The 22,804-nt window shown below is 51.9% G+C and overlaps 1 protein-coding gene across 1 annotated transcript; it reads left to right on the top strand.

Annotated features, from left to right (window-relative positions):
* Positions 1-190: 190 nt before the first annotated feature.
* On the top strand, positions 191-12,886 carry wrap53 (WD repeat containing, antisense to TP53). Its single transcript, XM_079757803.1, has 11 exons — positions 191-318; positions 733-1,156; positions 1,357-1,540; positions 1,684-1,779; positions 3,790-3,898; positions 4,258-4,346; positions 7,308-7,531; positions 8,762-8,973; positions 10,798-10,901; positions 11,192-11,335; positions 11,644-12,886. Exons 2-11 carry the CDS (start codon positions 904-906, stop codon positions 11,897-11,899), a joined length of 1,671 nt encoding a protein of 556 aa, XP_079613929.1. The 5' UTR covers positions 191-318; positions 733-903; the 3' UTR covers positions 11,900-12,886.
* Positions 12,887-22,804: the final 9,918 nt, after the last annotated feature.

A 22,804-nucleotide genomic window follows, 5' to 3' on the forward strand; every position in this document is an offset into this window, starting at 1 on the left:
ACACAAGTATGCAATAAAAATACTTTAATAATACTGCTATTATAATATGGAAAACATCTTTAGAATATGCTTTCAAAGAAACCTACATAGAGTTGTGGCTGTTATCGCGTCATCGTTCCAAATCTCGCGATATTTTAGAGCAGAACACATGGCTGCCTGGTGGACTGTTTACAACTTCATTACGAGTTGGTGAATAAATACGGTCGAAGCTTTTCCCAAGCCGGATGCAAGTAGTCTAAGAATCGACTGACCCATGAGAGGAGAAACTCTGTTCATTAAAGTCAAACAAGAGGCCAGGCTGATCACAGCACACTCGAGGTAGCAGCAGTTAGCATCCGCTAAAGCTAGTAGAAGCCAGTGTTGCCAGATTGGCAACACAAATAATCTAGTAACACTGGTAGGCGCTAACGTAGTGTCAATAATGCATTTATAACCAAGCCTCATGTTTAACCACATGAGCTACATTTTGTATTTAAACGTAAGCTCTGGGAGCTTTAAAGCTCAAATGTGCCGAACAATTTGGGTTACATGTATATCACAAACGTCTGTGTGTCGATGTGTTAATTGTGTTTGTCCTTTTAACGAGGACTGCTCTCCACTTCTCTGCTTCCATTCTGTAACTCTATCTCTATCATTGTGTTTCTCTATCATTGTGTATCTCATTCTCTATCTCTGCGAACCTCATCGCCGCCCTCTGTCCCTTCCTCCGTCCCTTCCTCCTATGGCCCCTAGGAGCGCTTGTGCTGGGATGTCCCCGTCCTCCGTCCGCCTCAGACACCCTCACTGTCGTAAGAAGCGAGGCTACAGCACCTACTACCTCACCGTCGTCTGATACGTGAAGAACTGACAGACTGCTTGGGTTGGGTCAAACAGACTGTTGGAAGAGCTTTGAAGAAGAAGAAGATGTCAGTATCAGTCGAAGGAGGAGTGGGGGTTGAGAGCGGGCAGGACACAGAGGCGGACAACAAACCCCCTCACAGTGCTCCGGTGGCACCCCCTGAATGCGTGGATGTGGAACACGGGGAGTCCCTGGAGGAAGGGGGCTTTGCGTACGCCAAGCGTGCAAGGCTGACTGAAGAAGAGCTGGTGTTTGTGGATCCCGCGGAAGGGCAAGCACCACCGGCTGTGGAGGAGGAACCAGTCCAACCAGCACCAGGTAAGATCCTAGTTGTCCATCTCTGGGCTGCCTACGGGTTGACTGCATGCAGGTTCTGGGGATAGGGACCCAGAACCTTCCTGCTGGGAGTCAAACCCCCCAAGTTACCACCACTGCACTGTCAGGCACCCGTTCTTTAAACTGTCACTTAACACGCACAAATAGCAAATAGCTTTAAAGTTTGACCCCCTCCCCAACAGCCGACCCCCTCAGAGGGCAGGGAGACCAGGAGGAGAAGGAAGTGGGGGTTGGTGGACCGGAGGAGAAGGAGTGTCCCCACAATGGAGTCGGCGTCCCCGATGAGACGCCCCAACAGAAGGAGGAGCAAAGGGAGGAGGCTCCAGAGGGGAAGCCAGACGACAGTCCAACTGAAGTAGTACAGCAGTGAGTACATAAGAAACGTGTCATTGAGTTGGTCGTCAACAGCAGTACTAAAGGAAAATATTACATTGGTCTTTTATATATATGTCTTTGTATCTTTTGAAATATCTGTGTGGTGATCACCTTCCCCTGCTCCTGATGTGCAGGCTTGCACTGGACTTCAGCCGAAGCCCCCAGTATCTGACGGGCTCCTGCACCGAGTACTCACACTACCCTGAAAACTACCTCAAGGGCTGCAAATGGTAACCTACACCCGCATTGTGACGACCCCATAAATAAAGTTTGTTTATTTCTCCTCAGACTCCTACGTAACGCTGTAGAAGCACCCTGTGCTAGTCCACACTAATACACACAAACATTGTGGTCTGCAACAGCCATTCTTACTGCGCAAAACACACAAAGAATACATTTACAAAGGTTGTCCTTGAATTCCATTTTGCACAGTCGAATCTGGTTCATCATGCGAGACCCAAAACCTACGTGATAAATTACATGATATGTTGTCTATGCAGGCAGCTCAATAATGCCTCATTTTGTATGGCTTCAAATCAATGGGCTCTCCTACAAAGGCTTTCCCACAGCTGTCTATAGGGGAGGCTCGACGGCGCCGCTTAATTACGACTGCCTACAAACAAATGAACTATTCACAATATGATGACAATATCCCTGTTGGTTCACGTCATCTGCATTCAATTTGCAGATGATATGAAAATATAGCCTTCAATTAACCATATATATTATGAGATAGACTAATATAATCCACTGTAATTGATTGAATACATCTATGTAATCCAACAGTGGCCGGTCTCTGTGGAGGCGAGAGACCTTAGTTCTGTCTGAGTATGCGCTGTATTCACATGCTATCGTGACAAAACCCCAAGGCCAGATCTACCATAAAGGTGAACTGGGCCCTTACCCCGGGGGCCTCGAGTGTCAAAGAGCCCTCCACGATGGGAGACAAAAGAACTGCTTCGCAGCAATAAGACACCAAGATTGACCCATTCTTTTAATAATTATCAGTGGGATGATTATCGGTTTACTTCAGTAGTAAAAAGACAAAGATGAGATGTGTGATGATATAATGTACCACCACAGCTGCTTTACGTTTGACTTACAGTGTGTAGGTCAGGGTGGCCATTAGTGTTGACCGTTTGGGAAACTCCACCTACCCAGGCCAGCTACTAAAGGTTGGTTTCATGCAGCCTTAAAAAAAACAGTACATGACCCCTGCAATGGCAAAAACTTTGAACTATTAAACGACGCATCCTGCTCCAAAACGATGCCAAAATACCTAGACACCGTATAAAATGCATTTGTAAGATGTCTGAAACATTTACAACAAAACGATTTTCAATTGCAATACTGTTTGCAATGGGGGTGGGGGGAAATGATTTTACGAGGGCCCCCGGGGGCCGCTAAACCTTCCTTGAACCCCCACCGATAAAGAGACTTCAGCCGCGTTATGGCTGATTTTAAAAAGCCTATAGGGCAAATGCGGCCCCATTTAATTTAGTAGAAGAGTGAAATTGCATCACAGAGAGCGACGGATCGTTTCACAGGGGCCCGTGGTCTGATAGGACAGCTGCTGTTGACACAGTTTTCCTTTGACTTGTTTTTTTTCGGATCATCTTTAATGGTTTTGGAATGCTCCGAAGATGATTGTAAAGTGCCGATGCCATTACACAAAGTGGTTATCAAAACAAACAACATTTATTGAAGGCAAAACACATTGCGGCATAGCCCCCACCCCCTCAAAAAAACGGGGGGTGGGGGAAGTCAGGCAGTGCTGTGGTATCGTTTAGTAACCTGGTCCTCCCAATGGAATGCCCCGCTGTGACACAGCACAAGGGTGTTTTACTGTGAAAGACTATGTCGCCTAATGTCTTCCTGTCGAAGGTTTGAAACGTCCAAGTTTCAAGGTCAATTATGAAGTGTGTGTGTGTGTGTGTGTGTGTGTGTGTGTGTCAACACCGTTCTCCCTCAATCTACTAACCCGACATTTCTATCCATCTTCATCTTTCCATTTATGTGTTCATCATTTCCTCCATCCATCCTTATGATTTTATATTTTAATCGAGTGCAGCTATGTAACATAAGATATTACAGAAATGAATGCATACAAATTCTCTCTCTCTCTCTCTCTCTCTCTCTCTCTCTCTCTCTCTCTCTCTCTCTCTCTCTCTCTCTCTCTCTCTCTCTCTCTCTCTCTCTCTCTCTCTCTCTCTCTCTCTCTCTTTTTCTTCCCCCCCCAGGGCCCCGGACGGCTCCTGCGTCCTGACCAACAGTGCGGACAACGTGCTGCGGCTCTACAACCTCCCGGGCGAGGTCTACAGCTACGACTGGGACCTGCTCACTGAGATGGTGAGGCGCTGATCCGGCCCAGCAGCGCCCCCTGCTGGTGGGCCCAGTGTTCCTGTCAGAGCTGCCCATGTCCCACTCATCGCGTCTCAAAGTTGTGATGTCTTTGAAATTGGGAAAATCAAAATTACTCTTGAATATGTATTTCCTCGTAAATATGTATTCAGGAAGGATTAAACTGCCAGTTGTCTGATATCCTACTATGAATGACAAAATGTTTTTTGTTTTTTTTTACCTGTTTTCAGTATTGCTCTTCCAAGAATTATAAGGCCTGTGAATGTTGAATGAGTCTGTAAAAATCGCCTGGTTATCAACTTAATGGCCCTGCCTTAAACATTTCCCTCTCCCTCCTCTCCTGTCAGAGTCCAGTGTTGAGGATGCCGGAAGGGGACACCATCTACGACTATTGCTGGTACCCCAAGATGAACTCCCTGGACCCCGAGTCCTGCCTGTGAGTTAATCCTCTGGTTCCTCATCCTCTCCCTGGTCCTCTTGGACTGGTCTAGACTGGTCTAGTCTGGACTAGACTGCTCTAGTCTGGTCAAGCGTGTCCTGGAGTGGTCTGGTCTAGACTGGTTCTCTAGACTGAACTATAAATCTGATGGTCAGCCCATGGGGTGCAAGTTCACTGTCGCACCATGGAGCACAAGAGCCAGGGAAGAATGTTGTCGGTTTGGGCTCACCCACTGGGCTATTGTGTGTGTGTGTGTGTGTGTGTGTGTGTGTGTCTGTCAATTTTTACATAGCTGTGCTTTTATGTGTGTGCGCAGACACACATGAAGCTTAATCTTTGCAAACATGTGTGTGTGCGTGCATGTAAAATTCTTTACATCGCTGCGGAGTAGCCCAACGTGTGTATACGTCTGTGCAAATGGACGAAGCCAAGCTTTAATCGGCCGCCGAGGCCAGGTAACAGCAGGTGTGTGTGTCTGATCCGTTTCCCCTGCTGTGTTTCCCTTTGGCCTGCGCCCCGGCTCCCAGGGACCGTGGAGACGGTTCTCCCTCAATAGGAGCCCAGGGCTGGCCCCGGGCCCCCTGTGGCGTGTCCGTGGGCGGCTGTAACCCCGCCGTGCCCCACACTCGTTCACCCACTCGTCCTGATGACAACACTCCACACGCACACACACAGCTAGGGGGACTCAGCGGCGTGTGTGTGCATAATGTTACCCATCGGTTCAACAGGGGTTGCCAAGAGCCTTTTATCCCGCCTGACTGGAGAGCGAGTGTAGACGTCTATAAACAGCGGGTGATGGGTAAGGGGACGCCTTGCTCAAGGACGCCAACACGTTAGAGGGGATTGAACCCATTACCGTTCGGGAGTCGAACACCCTAGCCGACACACTACACCTTCCTTATGTGAGACACTGGCCGGTGTCCATGGCAACAGGTGAGGGGGGGTTCTGTCCTCAGGGAGGGGGGGGGGGTTTCAAAGGGCGCGCGGGAGGCGATCGATGGGGGCTCAAGGAAGCTGTCGGGCTTCCCTCTGCGTGGGACGAGACCTGCGCAGGTAGCCGCTGGAGATCCGTGGCTCTGGGTTTTTAATAAGGAGCCGCGCCGCAGGAGGAGTCTGGCTTCTAGGCTGCCCTGAGCCTCCTCGGGAGCAGAACCACCGGGGCCAGGGCTGGGAGGAGGCACCACTTGTTGTTCACTGGATTTCAAACAGTTGGACACAACTGAATACATCAATTGTTTTACAGACACACCGGAATAACTCTCACACTAACGTGTGATGATGATGTGTGAACTAATCCATGCCGGCAGGTTTAACATTTCAAGCACTAAAACCCCCAACATGTTTCAATGACCTCATAACGCCAAGCCCCCCCCCATGAGAACGTATTCCCCATACACGTTCCTCCTTTTTGTCTTCATCCATTTTTTTAATTTGGAAATGCGTCCTGTGGCCGAAGTAAACACACACTCGGCAAGCCATTTGATCTCATCTCCGAGACGACAGAAAGCTGGCAGGACATTTTAACCACACATTAGTAATCCAAGAGATAATCGATTCCTCCTTCATCCCCTATTTTCTCCGCCTTTGATTCCTCGCTCGCTGCGTCCTCCTCCTCCTCCTTGATCTGTCCTCCTGCAAGGAGCCCTGTGGTGTCCTCCTCCTCCTCCTCCTCCTCCTGCTGCAGAGAGGTAGAAGCAAGAGGGGCCCGTGGCTCTGGGCATGGGTCCAACCTAGCAACAGGGGCTATCTTTCTTATAATTGGACGTTTCTATCCGCTCTGGAGCTGAGCCCGGGACTGGCTGGAGGGGGTGTTGGGAGGCCGCGGTGGGGGTGGGGTCTGGTCGCAACACGACGCCATTGGTCAGGGCTAATTTCCTGTTGTCTAATTGAGCTGCAGACACGGCACGCTGTGTGTTTTGTCCGACGGCCAATCATTTTGGAGTTGAGAAGCGGCTCCTGTCGTCGCTGTTGTTGTTTTCTGGCCTCCAAAAGGAGGCTCTAAGTTGGGGACGGTCTCAGGGAAAGGGGTGCCTGATGGGCGTCTGGCGGGGGCCTCGACGCAATGCAACACGATGCATGGCGGGGGAACGTGTGTAGACTCGTAACAGTAATCCGGTTAAACTGCTCTGGTTTCCTCGGTGGTTCTTGTTTTTTCTTTGATAAAACCTCGACTGAATCCGAGCGATCGCCCGCATTCACTACATATCCGAACTCCTGGAGTTACGCTCGTCCACGGGCACGCGGTGCTCAAATCCCAGCCCGCCAGCCCCTCGCAGGGAGCCATACATCGGTGGTTGAGTTCACGGCTCCTGATTGGCTGAGACGGTGCCAGATGAGGTCATCTGGCAGCACTTGAGCGGCGCTCGCTCCATAACCAGGGACATCTGGTAGGGATTGTGTTGGCACCGTGTTCGGTCTTGTCCCAGAGGGCCTTGTCTGTTGTTTTGGTTACTCTTCAAAACCACAATCAAGAGCTGTAATTGCTACTCACTGGCCCTATTTGTGTCGTGTTATTTTCAACATGAACTCCCAGTGCCTCCTTCCGACTCTGCGTCTCTCTTTCTCTTTGTCTCACCTCGCTCTCTCTCTCTCTATCAACATCGCACTAATAAGGCAGCGTCTCTCCCACTCCCCTCCCTCTCTCTCGCAGTTCAATTTCAATTTAAGGGCCTTATTGGCATGACAAAGGCATTGGTGAATGTTGCCAAAGCAAAATGGAAAGGTTACCATCAACATGAGAAACACATTGCTAGTAATAATAAACAAAGAATCACGGCTCTCCCTCTCTGTCCCTCTCCTTCTCTCTCTCTCTCTGTCTTTTCAGTATCAAGGCAAGCGCTCTCAATCCAATTAAAAAGAGCTTTGTTGACATGGAAAATGAAGTAAAAAGGAATCGATCTCTATCCGTGTGCCTGTCTGTCTCGATGTCCTCATCATGGCCCCCCCCCCCCCCCCCAGTCTGGCCAGCAGTAGCCGCGACAACCCGGTGCACGTGTGGGACGCGTTCTACGGCGAGGTGCGGGCCAACTACCGACCCTACAACCACCTGGACGAGCTGTCGGCCGCCCACTCCCTCTGCTTCACGCCCGACGGCACGCGCCTCTACACCGGCTTCGACAAGATGGTGCGCGTGTTCCACACGGACCGGCCCGGCCGCGACTGCGAGGCGAGGCCCACTTTAGGTCAGTGGAAGAGGTGGTCCTCGTTGACGTCGTCATGGAAACCTCCCATCCTCTAGCCTCCCATCTCTCCCTCACTCTGGTCAGAGTGGTGACGCTGCCGCTACTGGGATGTTTGGGGGATGGCGGGGGTTTGAGATGAGTCGTGAGAGGCATGTGGTTCTGGAGCAGGGGGGGGATCTGTGCTCAAGGACACATACAGATTAGAGCCTCGGTGGCACCGAGAATAGAGATGAATTAATAGAGCACTTTACATTACCACAAAGTTAATGCAATCAGCCAAACAGTACAAAATGAAACTAAAGCAAACGCCTCATATATCATTAAATCGCAGACATATTATAATCAGTGGAATGTATTTATAGTGTTCACTTCACATTAATGCAAAAAATGCAATCAACCAGGCATTTTTTTTTCATTTGAATGCAACAGCAAAATAAACAAACTACCTCATTAAAATTAGAACATTTAAATAAAAAAAAGTGTTTTGATCTCAGTGACCTCAAGAAAGCAGAAAAAAGTAGTTCCTTAAAACTCCTAAATAACCTCAATTACACCATCACCTCTACTTGAAAACACCCACACACTCCCTTTAACTCAGGGAGTGTGAATTCCTCTAAATAACCAAGTCAAGAAATGATAAATGGTATTGAAAACAACTCATTACACTCTCTCCCACCATCTCCCCACCTCCTCCCTCTCTCCCACCATCTCCCCACCTCCTCCCTCTCTCCCACCATCTCCCCACCTCCTCCCTCTCTCAATCCCCTCTCCCCACCTCCTCCCTCTCTCAATCCCCTCTCCCCACCTCCTCCCTCTCTCAATCCCCTCTCCCTACCTCCTCCCTCTCTCAATCCCCTCTCCCCACCTCCTCCCTCTCTCAATCCCCTCTCCCCACCTCCTCCCTCTCTCAATCCCCTCTCCCCACCTCCTCCCTCTCTCAATCCCCTCTCCCTACCTCCTCCCTCTCTCAATCCCCTCTCCCTACCTCCTCCCTGTCTGAATCCCCTCTCCCCACCTCCTCCCTCTCTCAATCCCCTCTCCCCACCTCCTCCCTCTCTCAATCCCCTCTCCCCACCTCCTCCCTCTCTCAATCCCCTCTCCCCACCTCCTCCCTCTCTCAATCCCCTCTCCCTACCGCCTCCATCTCTCAATATCCTCTCCCTCCTCTCTCCATCCACCCCTCCCTCCCTCCATCCTTGCCTCCCTCCCACTATTGTCTCCCTCCTCCAGTGAAGAAGCAGGGTCAGGGGGGCATCATCTCCTGCCTGGCGGTCAGCCCGTGCATGGAGGTGTACGCCTGCGGCTCCTACTCCCGCACTGTGGGCCTCTACTCCTGCCAGGACGGCACGCCCCTCGCCATGCTGCCCGAGCGCCACCGCGGGGGGGTCACCCACCTGCTCTTCTCCCCCGACGGGAACCACCTGTACACAGGCGGACGCAAGGTGAGGAAGAGAGGGAGTCCTGCTGAGAGATTAGGGGGTGTAGAGGGGGCGAGAGCCGGGCAGTGACCTGGCTGGTGTCTTGGTGCCCTGTCAACCCAGGGTTTTGACTCGATAAGAGCCCTCTGTAGTTGGGTAGACTTGTCTGATTCAGGGGGGAGGTTGATGTTTGGTCAATGTGAAAAAAATAACCTTGCTGTTGGAACGGGTCACTCCTCTACATGAATCCGAAGGGAACCTCCTCACTCTTCCCTGTTGGGGAACAATAATAATGGAGCAAAGATAACTCTGTGTTCCTACACATTAAAAAGGAGCCTCGGTCACTGAATAATTTAAAAAGATTAGTGTTTTGGGGATTGAACGCAAGCTATCGCTTGATAAAGCCATATTTCTACCATATTTCAATGAGTACTTTCACCTCCTGATTGCACCAAGCCTGACCGAGACTCATTTCAAGCTAGGGAAAGTTCAAGTGTACCTGGCTGAATATGTCTACTATTCCGGTTTGCAGCAATTGTAACCTCCATACCCCGTTTCTAAGTGGACCAGAGTTCAAATTAGTGTTCATACCACCCCATACTAACCGTAGAATAGGGGGAAAAATGGTAGGGTTCGATCAAAACGAGCCAAACCTCTCAGGTGTGAAAGCACTCATATATACATTTGACAGGCTTTGTATGTCTTTATGGTCGGGGAGTGAGGAGACGGGTAAGTGGGTTGAAAGAGAGCGGGGACTACATAAAGCATCGGACTGCAGGTCGGCATCAAACCTGGATCATTGCGAGGCGTATCGCCTGTGTGGTCGACGTCTCAGTAGGCGGAGCCGCCCCCATTTTATCGACACTCTGTATTAGTAGCCAGGGAAATGCATCACCAACGGTCCTGTGAGAGAGCCCTCTGCTTACATCACTGAGTGGACATAGGCACCACGATGCACCTGGTGGTAGTACTGACCCCGGTGTTTACATCACTGAGTGGACATAGGCACCACGATACACCTGGTGGTAGTACTGACCCCGGTGTTTACATCACTGAGTGGACATAGGCACCACGATACACCTGGTGGTAGTACTGACCCCGGTGTTTACATCACTGAGTGGACATAGGCACCACGATACACCTGGTGGTAGTACTGACCCCGGTGTTTACATCACTGAGTGGACATAGGCACCACGATACACCTGGTGGTAGTACTGACCCCGGTGTTTACATCACTGAGTGGACATAGGCACCACGATACACCTGGTGGTAGTACTGACCCCGGTGTTTACATCACTGAGTGGACATAGGCACCACGATACACCTGGTGGTAGTACTGACCCCGGTGTTTACATCACTGAGTGGACATAGGCACCACGATACACCTGGTGGTAGTACTGACCCCGGTGTTTACATCACTGAGTGGACATAGGCACCACGATACACCTGGTGGTAGTACTGACCCCGGTGTTTACATCACTGAGTGGACATAGGCACCACGATACACCTGGTGGTAGTACTGACCCCGGTGTTTACATCACTGAGTGGACATAGGCACCACGATACACCTGGTGGTAGTACTGACCCCGGTGTTTACATCACTGAGTGGACATAGGCACCACGATACACCTGGTGGTAGTACTGACCCCGGTGTTTACATCACTGAGTGGACATAGGCACCACGATACACCTGGTGGTAGTACTGACCCCGGTGTTTACATCACTGAGTGGACATAGGCACCACGATACACCTGGTGGTAGTACTGACCCCGGTGTTTACATCACTGAGTGGACATAGGCACCACGATACACCTGGTGGTAGTACTGACCCCGGGGCCTCTGCTGCAGGACCCTGAGGTCCTGTGCTGGGACCTGAGGCAGGCGGACCGGGTGCTGTTCTCCCTGCAGAGGAACGTGGACACCAACCAGCGCATCTACTTTGACATGGACCGGTACGCTTTCGCACACACGTCGCCCCCACTGAATGCACAGTGAGCTGTGGAGGTTGGTATGTTGATGGCGATTTGACTCATCAACACTCCAACTCTCCCCATCAAATCATCAACCGTGGCTGTCGTCTGTCTGTGACTTGCTGGTTTGGTGTGCTCTTCACTTATTTAGCAAACGCTTTTTATTTAGTGGTGAGGAGGGTTGACATCTTGGGGCATCAGTTATCGAACCCAGTACCTATCCATTGGTGTGTGTGTGTGTGTGTGTCCTGACCTCTGTATACTGTGTGTAGCTCTGGCGGGTACCTGCTGAGTGGGAACACAGAGGGGCTGGTGTCTGTGTGGGACACCCAGTCCGCTCCCCCAAGTGGCAGCGAGGAGCCGCTCCACCCCCTGCTGCAGTTCTACGCCCACCGCGACTGCACCAATGGCATCAGGTAGGAGGAGCAGCCCAGTGCTACCGTCTAGGACGCTGTATGAGGGCACGTTCAGATTTTGGCACATTCAAGCGAATCACCCAAATTCTAATCAAACCCCCACCACTCCCTCCCTCTTTTTCTCTCTCCATCCCTCACTGTGACTCTTTCTCTCTCCCCCACCTCCCTCCCTCTCTCTCTACCCCTCCCCCCGGCCCTCTCTCCTCCCACTGACCCCTCTCCACCCACTGACCCCTCTACTTGTCTGTCTGTCTGTCTGTCTGTCTGTCTGTCTGTCTGTCTGTCTGTCTCTCTCCCCCCCCCCCCAGTGTCCACCCCTTCATGCCCTTGCTGGCCAGCGCCAGTGGTCAGCGGCAGTTCTCCGGACCGGGGGACAGCAGCGGCAGCGAGGGAGACTCCGCCTCCGACGGCGAGGGGCGGGACAAGGGAGCGGCGTCACCCGACGACCGACCGGACAACACTCTGAGCCTGTGGTGGGCCGGACCCCTAGGCCCCGCCCCCGAGGGGGAGGGGGGGGCTGCGGACCGAGAGCCACAGACCAACCCGTCCCCCATGGAGGCCTAGGGACCCCGGGACCCCCGTCACGACCCCATCTCCATGCGTCCCCTTCCCTGCTCGTCCCACGATCACTAGGTGTCTGTGGTTGTTAGGCTGAAGTAGTTGCTGTTGGAATACATGGAGAGAATTAACGGAATTTCAAATCCCTGCTTTCTATTTATTTTTCTTTGTTTTGGGAGCCTCCCGTTCTGACTCTCTCTCTCTCTGTCTCTCTCACCCCCTCTCTCTTGCTCTTTCCCTCTCTACCTCTCCTTCCCTAATGCCTGGGCTGTTTTTGAATCGGGGACCTTTTCCCTTTTAAAGGCCTTGAGAATAAAGAGAATGTTTTTCCCCTCCCTTTTTCAACCTCAACATCTACCCTTTCAACACCCCTCACCTGACTGCCGGCGTTGGACGGCTGACGACCAGAGCCACAGTCAGTCGTCCATGCAGACCATTTCTGTGACGGGACGAACATTGCACGCGACATGTCCCTTGTGACAGCTTGAACAAGCGACCTCTAAACCTCACTTCAACAACCTCATTCGCTCCCACAGCCAGCGGCTCAACTTATTGTTTCTCTCGAGTCGTGCCGTCAAAGCCTTAACGCTGAGAATGAACTCGGACACCGAAAAAGTATGTAATTTTTTTGTATGTAAAGACCCACAGACCAGTTGTCATGACAACCGAGGGGAAACACAGGGCGTAATCTCCCTCATTTCAATGGAATCTGGATTTAATGACCGATAATTACTCCTCTTGCCTACATCGGTGACTTCAACGCTCCCAACAGAGTCCTGACGAACAGGAAATGCCAACTGATACCAAGCTTATTGTTTTTCTGGCTTTAATGTGTTGATGTTGTTTTTGTTTATTTGTATTGGGGGAGCTGTTGGAAGGGTGCCTGCAGTTGGCGGGCTATAAAAATGTATTTTTATACAAGAAAAAGGCAGAAATCATGGACGTTTCGTTCAATTTGCTGTTCAAAGCTTGTTTTCTTTGACCCAATAGCAATCTTCCAACAGATGCTGTGTGTGTGTCTGTTTATTAAATCTTTGATTGTTTTTTAATGTGGTCTATTGCCAAGTAAAACACAATTCTAGTTTAAATGTCCTCTTTTTTTGAAGGATTGCATTATGAAGACGAATAGCCCAGCCCAAATTTCAGCTGCGAGAGCGTTTTAAGTGACATTAGTCGCCTGAAACAGAAACATTTCAGACGTGTACGCAAAGAAAGTAAGCGAATCATAGGCGGTTATTCTGTTTCCCATTAAGACTCGATTTAGATACGATGGTCTCGCTACGGGCCGTTAATGACTATTATTCTAGATGGATAGATCATTCGTATGAAAAAAAAGATATTCTTCACACTTTCGCTCTCTTATGCATTTTTATTGCACATTTCCTTCAGATGACCCGAGATAATATATTTGATCATTCCGAGTCCGTTTTGCGCGCGCTCTCAAATCAGCGCAGCTTAGAAGGCGGTTATCTCGCACTTATGAAATGAAATTATTCATAGCATTTTTTTTTTACCTCTGATTTTCGTAGGAAAACACGCAAGAGAGAGTGAAAGCAAAGGAGCAGTCTCCAGCAGAAGGTCGAGTGTGTGACTGCATGTGTGTTGCTTGGCAACCGCCTCAAAGCGACATTACATTAGTAGGATGCGAGAGATGGCAAAGAAGGTAAAATATTGTGTGTGTGTGTGTGTGTGTGATAATAATTGCTTATCCAGTACTGCGATGGATGTCGCGGTCGGCGACTCTCAGGACTCCACCCCTTAACTAACCACTGATTTCCACCGGGGACGTACGCGCCGCGGAACGGCTGCGAACTTTGCCCTGCGTCAATTTCCACCGGGCGCGTAACGGCAGCGTAGCGCTGCCTTGCGAGCCAGCCATATTCACGCGAGATCACGCGATAATCCTGAACCTAATGTACTCACCTTCCACTCCCAAAACTACTGTAAATAAATGGCAGGCTTTGTCCTTTCTGACATTGTCCTTATAAAAAGGTTGATTTATTTCATAAATTATTTTATGTTGCTCCACTTCGACAATCAGTCTCTCGTCGTCCATGTTGCCGACCCTCTGAGACCCTTTGATTGATTGACTGCTGCCCTGGTTCCACCGGTCCTGACGTAATGTTGATGTGAAGTTGTGATAGGCTACATGAGCTGAGCATTGTGTTTTATTTTGTTTTGCCGGATGCTCTATGGCTTTTACTTTTTCACTTCCTGCCCGGCTCGATCTGCTCTGTTGAAATTCGCACGGTTCAGCAACGGCTCGCGTCAAAAATAGTGCTACGGAATGATAGCGCTGCGTGCCGCTCCTGGGACGCTGCTGAGACGTTCCGCAGCGCGCCCGGTGGAAATGGTTTCATTGATTAGAGTGGCAGCGATCAGCAGCGGTGACCGCGGCGCAGCCGTTCCGTGGCGCTTACGTCCCCGGTGGAAATCAGGCTTAAGTGTGTGTTTGTACTCGTGCTGTGTCGCTCCGGCGGCCCTTTCAGCCTCCATGTGGCAGGTACAGAGTAGGGTCTGTAGCAGGCCCGGACTAGTGTCTTCATTAAAACATCCCTTCTGACAGGCCCTGTGTCCGTGTGTGTCCCAGGGGTAGCGTCCGTCACCACCAAGGAGGCCTCCCTACCTTTTGTCCACACACACACACACACACACACACACACACACACACACACACACACACACACACACACACAGCAGGTGGGGTTACACCGGCCACCCTCATTAGACCCATGTTCCGCCTCCTCACTTTTCAACATGTATTCATGGTTCCATGTCGGTGGACTTTGCTTTGGCCTGACGAACAGCGGCGGGAGAGGAGGCCCCTTACTCCCCTCCCCCTCCCTCGTGCACACTGAACCAAACAACCGCAAAGGTCGTTATGTGCTTCCCGCGGTGCCGGTGCGGCGGCAATTTGTGTTCCACTTGTAGCGTTATGAGCGCGCCGTCCACACTTGAAGTGTGTTTTGTCTCCGTGACTTCAATCTGCGTGTCGTTGCAACTCGAGTGTGATGCTCCCAGGGCATTGTACACGGGCACGCACACGAGCACCCATACTCCTCAAATTGGCAGACACGCACGCGCGCACACATACATATTTTCACACACGCAAACACAAACACAGCTCCCGCACTTGAAGGAGAAACGTGCTTAATAGCAAGTAACGGTCAATTTCGCGATTGTTAAGGGAATACATTTGAGAGAACAATTATTCAAATTGTCGTCCGCGAGGGAGCACTCAAGAACACACTCTGCGTCCTGACCCGGGCTGAGTCTTCAGGAGATGGGGATAAGACCGGGTTTTTTTTTCGATGTGAAATGCCAAATCGTTGCTCTTCGCTGCTGAAAGTAACCGCACTTTTAACTGCTCTCCACTCTAGAGAGTAGTTTTAGATCCTGGAAATGTAGGCTACTGTAGGGAACCGACGATTTATAGGCCTGAAAACTGTCACGGCGTGTGTGTGTGTGTGTGTGTGTGTGTGTGTGTGTGTGTGTGTGTGTGTGTGTGTGTGTGTGTGTGTGTGTTTGTGTGTGTGTGTGTTTGTGTGTGTAGCAACCGCAAAGACACATACTCAGGTTTGGAAATGTGGCATGGAAAAAATCAACGACATTGCGTTTATTTGGGGGGAAAATAAAGAAAACTCGAATACATATACAAAAACGCCATCAGCCATCATGCATCGACTCAAAAGTGAAACGTGAACGTCACACTGCTTTACGAGGCCTCGGGAGCATGCATCATACTTTTAATGAGCCAAACACCTTATAGCATGCTATTTATATGTCATGAAATGCAACTCTGTTGCTCAGAGCCATATTTGGATTATCCTCCCTCGCCCCATATATATATATATAGATATGTGAATTCTGAGAGAATAGGATACATATGAGAGACAGTTACTCACACAGAGAGGCACGGGGAGGGTTGAGGCCATCCTCTCTCCACGTGTGAATTGACATGCTGGGTGTTTGATCCAACATGGATCAACCACAAACACATGCACACACACAAGTACACACACAAACACACACACGCACAAACTCACGCACACAGACCCCATTAGGAGCAGCCATATTTGATGTGCAAATTTACTGACATGTATGTATCTATTTGCACACCCGCACAGGTTAGAGGAGGAGGGAGGAGGGGAGGGAATGGGATAGGAGGGGAGAGGAGAGGAGAGAAGAGGAGAGGAGGATGAGGTGAGGAGGGGAGAGGAGGGTAGGGGAGGGGTAGAGGAGGGGAAAATAAAGGAGGGGGAGGGGGAGAGGAGAGTAGGGGGGGAGAGGAGAGGAGAGGTAGAGATGGAGAGAGGCTTGACGGAGTGGTTTCAATTCTCTCTGCGGTTGCGTTTTAATGCCTTTCATTCCACAGATATAGGGGACACATGGGCATGAGCACACACACACAAACACACACACACACACGCACACACACACAAAATAACCATATACAGGAAAAACACAGGCACAAGCATACAAACATACCAATATACTCACTCATGCATGCCCTGATGCTCACACACAAACACACACACACACACACACACACACACACACACACACACACACACACACACACACACACACACACACAGACTCATACTTACACTCACACACACACTACATGACATTACATTATTGAAGTACATGCAACCATTTACACACACCCCATTTTACAATCAGTGAATGTGCGTGTATATGTGTGTATATCCTATCGCAGCATTCCACATGTCTGTCGTATGGCGGTCGACAGGACGGGTGTGTGTGTGGGTGTGTGTGTGTGTGTGTGTGTCATGTCCCCCCTCCTGTAGCCAGGGAGGCCCCTCACACATACGGAAAGACCTGCTCAGCACATGGACCAACACGTCCCTGTACCAGTTATAGGGCCCTATCTTGCATCCGGCGCAATTGACTTTCTACACTGACGCATGTGTCGTTGCTAGTTTGCAACTGGCGCAGAGCGTTCTTTTCCCTCCACCGCAACGCGTCGGTAAATTAGGGAATGATCTTGCGCCCCAAGGGGCGGTTCGGCGAAAGCAGGAGGCGTGTTCTGGCGCAAACGTTCCCTGGTGCTATTTTGCAGTTTCAGAAAACAATTGCGCCACAAACCAGGAATTACCTGGTTTAAAGTCAGTGGCGTGTTGTTCAGATGCTATTTTAAGGGTGCATGCATAATGTTGCTTGTGCACCTCGCGCATACACTTTGCTTCTCTCATCTACATAGCCACACATTCTTGGTGAATTATTTGGGAAAGAACAGCTGATACAGCAGTAATAAGTTGTACTTTTAAATCAATGCATCTGCAAACACCATACAGCAAACACATATTTTCTTGACACAGACATCATATACAAGCCCATAACTTTTGGGATTGATGAGTATTTGATCGTGAGAAAACATTGTTTTACCGCCAGTGAGTGTTAAAAAGAATGAATGAATGTGGGCGTGCGTGTGTGTATGTGTAAAAGAATTAATGAATGCGGGTGCGCGTGTGTGCGTCCGTCTGTTTAAACACACGAGAACTAAACACGTAACGCATAATACAATCCATGGCAATGTATATTAACGGGGGGACACATGCATATTATAGCACAAGTCGATAACGATAATGCATACAATACTGGTAAGAAATTATGTTTGTTAATGTAGGCTATTGCGTCTATCATTAAATAGAACCACAGTTACCGCATATCATATGTGTGTTAAGTTTTCTTTGCCGAAATTTATTTGAGGACTCAGTATTTCTGAAGGTGTGGAAGAAAACGCTATTCCATGTGTGAATTAGGCCATATTATTTGGCCATAAACTGAGCCATTTGAAGTTTGAAATTCATGTGGTCATGCATCTGTCTCATCGGAGACTGCAAACGCGTTGTCAAAATAGCAACTCGTCAGATTGAAGTGCGCTCATGGCTCTTAAAGGGGATGGTAGATGGCACTCTCATTGGTTTATAACACATTACGCCCAAACCACACCTACGGGTAATTAGGCTACTTCAGATCAACCCTTTTTAGATTTGCGACAGGCGCAAGAGCAGGGACGTCACTAGGATTTAGAGGCTGGGGGGGCTTAGCCCCTAGCAGTGTCTGAAGTGCATGCGCACATTTTTTTTTGTAATCATGTAGTGCCAGAGGAAAAGAAGGACGTAGGCAGCGTAATAATAACCGTTTTAATCCAAAAACGACAGAGCAGAACAATCACTCGCAGCGCATGGCTAGAACTCGTGCAACCGCATAACCCGTCCCCCTAGACCCCCGTGACTCATAGCCAGTTCCCTCCCACTCGATCAGTAAGAGGGGAACACGAACCCATAATGTAGTCACTACACAGCCCCTCCAGTGTTCACCTCAATATTCAAAATCCCCGCGGCGCGGAGGGCGTATGGCCCGGCCCCTACGACTGTAGGCAAAATCAGGAGGTGCGGGAGGAGGTGTGACATCGTCCATCACATCCTCTTGTTGGGCGGGGCGGGGGGCAGCGTCGACCCGAGGGCCGCAAGCTGTGGGGGCTTGCAGGGGTTGGAGGGGGGAACGGCCACGGCGTGGCAGGGGGGGTAGGACGGGGGGGCGGCCCCTGAGCGGTGGCAGAGCCAAGTCCGGGGGCAGTTCAAGGTCCAAGTGAGCCGGTTTGAGGCGATCAACAGACACACACGCCGGCGTACCCCCCATATCAACCATGAAGCTCTTGGCTCCTGCCTCGATGACACGGAAGGGTCCGTCATAGGGAGGTCGTAGCGGAGCCCTGTGGCCGTCGTGGCGGATGAAAACGTAACCCGCAGACTGCAGCTCCGGGGCAACCCGCGAAGCAGGGACGCCATGCCGCGTGGTCGGGACCGGGGCGAAGGCCCTGGCGCCATCCAGCAGGGAGGCGCGCTGAGTAGAGGCGGACCAGGGCTCCGTCGGCTTGGGGATGAAGTCACCAGGGACCCGCAGCGGCTGTCCGAACACCAGCTCAGCCGACGATGACCGGAGGTCCTCCTTGGGCGCCGTCCTGAGCCCCAGCGTGACCCACGGCAGTTTGTCGAGCCAGTTGCTGTCCGTGAGGCTGGCCCGAAGGGCGGCCTTCATGGAGCAATGAAAGCGCTCCGCAAGTCCGTTAGCCTGTGGGTGGTAGGCGGTAGTGCGGTGGAGCTTGACCCCCAGATTCTCTGCCACCGCCGCCCACAGCCCCGAAGTAAACTGCGGGCCGCGGTCAGAGGAGAGGTCAGCAGGAGTGCCGTAGCGGGAGACCCACACCGCGATGAACGCCCGGGCCAGGTCGGGGGCTGTCGTTGAGGAGAGTGGGACTGCTTCCGGCCAGCGGGTCGTCCTGTCCACCATGGTAAAGAGGTAGGTGAAGCCGTGCGAGGGGGGCAGGGGTCCCACCAGGTCCACGTTGACATGGTCGAACCTCCGCTCGGGCAGCGCGAACTGTTCCAGGGGGGCCTTGACATGGCGATGCACCTTGGCGCGTTGACAGGCAGTGCAAGTGTCGACCCAGGACCTCACATCCCTCTTGAGCCCGTGCCAGACGAACTTCTCTGACACCAGCCGTGAGGACGGTTTCCTACCCGGGTGAGATAAGCTGTGCACCGCCTCGAAGACGGGGCGTCTCCAGTTGGCGGGGACTACTGGCCTTGGCTGACCTATGGAAACGTCGCACAGGAGCTTGGCCCCTATATCACTGAAGAGCACCTCCTCCAGGCGCAGCCCTGTGTTCGACGACTTTAGAGCTTGGACGGAGGGGTCGGCAGCCTGATCCACAGCCATGCGGGAGTAGTCCAAGTTCAGCTGGACCGCACCGACCACCGCCCTGGAGAGACAATCGGCGACCACGTTGGACTTCCCAGCCACGTGCTGGATGTCTGTGGTGAACTCGGAGATGTAGGAGAGTTGGCGCTGCTGGCGGTCGGACCAAGACTCCGTGGTTTTGGACATGGCGTGTGTGAGCGGCTTGTGGTCCACGTAGGCCGTAAACTCAAGGCCTTCCAGCAAAAAACGGAAGTGTCTGACCGCGAGCCACAACCCGAGGAGCTCCCTGTCGAAGGTGCTGTACTTGCGCTCTCTGGGAGACAGCTGGCGGCTGAAGAATGCGAGTGGCTGCCAGGCATCCCCAACCCACTGCTCGTACACCACCCCCACGGCAAAGTCTGATGCGTCCGTGGTGAGAGCAGTGGGCGCAGAGGGTGAGGGGTGGGCCAACATGGCCGCGCGGGCCAGGGCCGCCTTGGCGTCCTGGAAGGCCTTGACACGTTCCGCCGTCCAGTCGACCGGTTGTTTCAGAGCCTTGCCCTTCTGGGCCTCGTACAGTGGGTGCAGGATGTGAGCTATGTGGCGGAGGAAGCGATAGTAGAAAGTCACCATCCCGATGAACCCCTTGAGCTCGCTGACTGTGCAGGGGCGTGGGAAGGCTGCAACAGCTTCTACCTTCGAGGGTAGGGGGGTCACACCCTCCGCGGAGACCTGATGCCCGAGAAAGTCAAGGGTGTGTCGTCCGAACTCACACTTCGCCGGATTGACAATCAGCCCATGTTGGCTGAGTCGCGTGAAGAGGGTCCGGAGGTGTGACAGGTGCTCCTCTTCTGTGGTGCTCGCGACGAGGATGTCATCCAAGTAGACGAAGAGGAAGGGCAGGTCCTGGAGCACCGAGTGCATGAGGCGTTGGAAGGTCTGCGCCGTGTTCCTCAGGCCAAAAGGCATCCGCAGAAACTCGAAGAGACCGAAGGGGGTGACGACGGCTGTTTTAGGGACGTCCTCTGGGTGCACCGGCACCTGATGGTACCCCCGTACCAGGTCCACCTTGGAGAAGAAGCGTTTGCCCGCCAGATGCGCTGAAAAGTCCTGGATATGCGGGACTGGGTAGCGGTCAGGCTTGGACGCGTCGTTGAGGCGGCGGTAGTCCCCACATGGGCGCCACCCACGTCTGGCTTAGGGACGATGTGCAGGGGAGACGCCCAGGGGCTGTTCGAGCGTCGAACAATGCCCACCTGCTCCATGTGCGCGAACTCCGCCCTGGCGACGGACAGCTTCTCCGGGTTGAGGCGCCTGGCCCTGGCGTGGAGGGGAGGCCAATTGGTCTCGATGTGGTGCTCCACACCATGCTTCACCGTGGGAGCGGAGAAGGTGGGCTTAGTGAGGTCAGGGAATTCGGCGAGCAGCCGAAGGTACTGGTCGCTGTCGGCAAGCGTGTTGGACAACCCGCTGTAGATCGCCTCCCCCTGCGTACAGGCGAAGGAAGTGAAAGTCTGCGAGTTGACCAGGCGCCTGTTCCCCACGTCCACCAACAGGTTGTGGGCCCACAGAAAATCAGCGCCCAGGAGGGGAAATGTGACAGCTGCGACGACAAAATCCCAGGTAAAGCGTTGTCCACCGAAGCAAACATCCACCGCTCTAGTGCCATAGGAACGGATAGGCGTGCCGTCCGCACCCACCAACTGCGGACCGTGCTCCCCCTTCGCCACCTCCGATCCCCCTGACGGAATGATGCTCCATTGGGCACCTGTGTCACAAAGGAATCTGCGACCGGAAATGGTGTCTTTTATGAAGAGCAGCCTGTTGGTGACACCAGCGCTCAGGGCTACTACCGAACGCCGGCCCTGCCGTTTCCCGCCGGTCCAAAGGAGCAGGGCGAGCGGCATCGTTTGGCCTTGGCGCCAAAAGTGGCGTGGTACAAACAATGGCCCGCAGCGTTACCCTGCTGGCCCGAGGGTCTGGCGTCGTCCTTCGCTCTCCTGCGACGGTCCGGCGGTGGAGCAGCCGCGGGAGCCAGCAGGTCCGGGGACCGTTGAGGCATGGCCAAGACGAACCGGTCTGCCTCCCTGGCCAGGGCGCGGGGTCCAACGATGGTGGTGTTAGCAAGCGCCATCCTGACCTGAGCTGGCAGTGCGCGCACAAACAGCTCCGTGAAGAGGATCATGGGGTCTTCTGTACCGAGCAGGTTTAGCATCCTCTCCATACGTGCAGAGGGCCTCTCGTCTCCCAAGTCCGACATGTCAAACAAGCGGCGCACCCTCTCTGCGGTGGACAGCTCAAATGTCTCCAGGAGCAGGGCCTTGAGGCGCTCATACTTGTTTGTCGCCGGGGGGGCGGACAGAAACCCCACCACACGCGCTGCGGTGGAGCTGCCTAACATAGCCACAGCATGGTTGTACCGGTCGTCGTCGTCGGTAACGTCGCTTTTGTAGAAATGTGCCTCTACTATAGTGAACCATGCAGCAGGCGTTGAGTCCCAGAACTCTTGCAGCTTAAGAGTGGGGGTGCGCACGACCTGCGTCACCCTGACAGGAGACGGTGATGTCTGCCACTTTGAACGTCTTCCTCGGGCGGACATGTTGCAGAATAGCAGTGTTCGCTTGTGCGGTTTTTGTAAACGAATAAATAACAAAAACGAACGTCGGGGTCACCAATGTAGTGCCGGAGGAAAAGGAGGACGTAGGCAGCGTAATAATAACCGTTTTAATCCAAAAACGACAGAGCAGAACAATCACTCGCAGCGCATGGCTAGAACTCGTGCAACCGCATAACCCGTCCCCCTAGACCCCCGTGACTCATAGCCAGTTCCCTCCCACTCGATCAGTAAGAGGGGAACACAAACCCATAATGTAGTCACTACAATCACATCTTTAAAGTGGTTCTTTAATTCATCATTTATTACAGTAGAGAGTACAGAAGAGCATCTATCAGGGCCTGTTTTCTGGCTCACTCTCTTTTCTATACTTACCTTAAGACCTCCTGCTTCCCTCTCCTGAGTCTTCAGGATGTCCTCCTTTTTAAAAATATAAATAAGTTAAACAAATGTAAGAGTTGGTATGATTTAAGTCTACATATTGGGGTGAGTTCAAGGAAAATAGGTTCGAAAATGTATCCATTAATGCGCTCTCAGAAACTATTTTAATCCAAATTAAAGAGAACTTCTAATTGTATTAGTAT

This window comes from Pollachius pollachius (genome assembly GCF_949987615.1).
Source record: "Pollachius pollachius genome assembly, chromosome: 20".
In the NCBI taxonomy this organism is placed as follows: domain Eukaryota; kingdom Metazoa; phylum Chordata; class Actinopteri; order Gadiformes; family Gadidae; genus Pollachius; species Pollachius pollachius.

What these genes read in the sequence shown, in the direction of transcription:
- wrap53 (XM_079757803.1), top strand. Translation starts at nt 904, where the DNA reads ATGTCAGTATCAGTCGAAGGAGGAGTGGGGGTTGAGAGCGGGCAGGAC. An exon ending in GGGACCTGCTCACTGAGATG is followed by an intron (nt 3,899 to 4,257) that starts GTGAGGCGCTGA and finishes CTCTCCTGTCAG; the next exon opens with AGTCCAGTGTTGAGGATGCC. An exon ending in TGTACACAGGCGGACGCAAG is followed by an intron (nt 8,974 to 10,797) that starts GTGAGGAAGAGA and finishes CCTCTGCTGCAG; the next exon opens with GACCCTGAGGTCCTGTGCTG.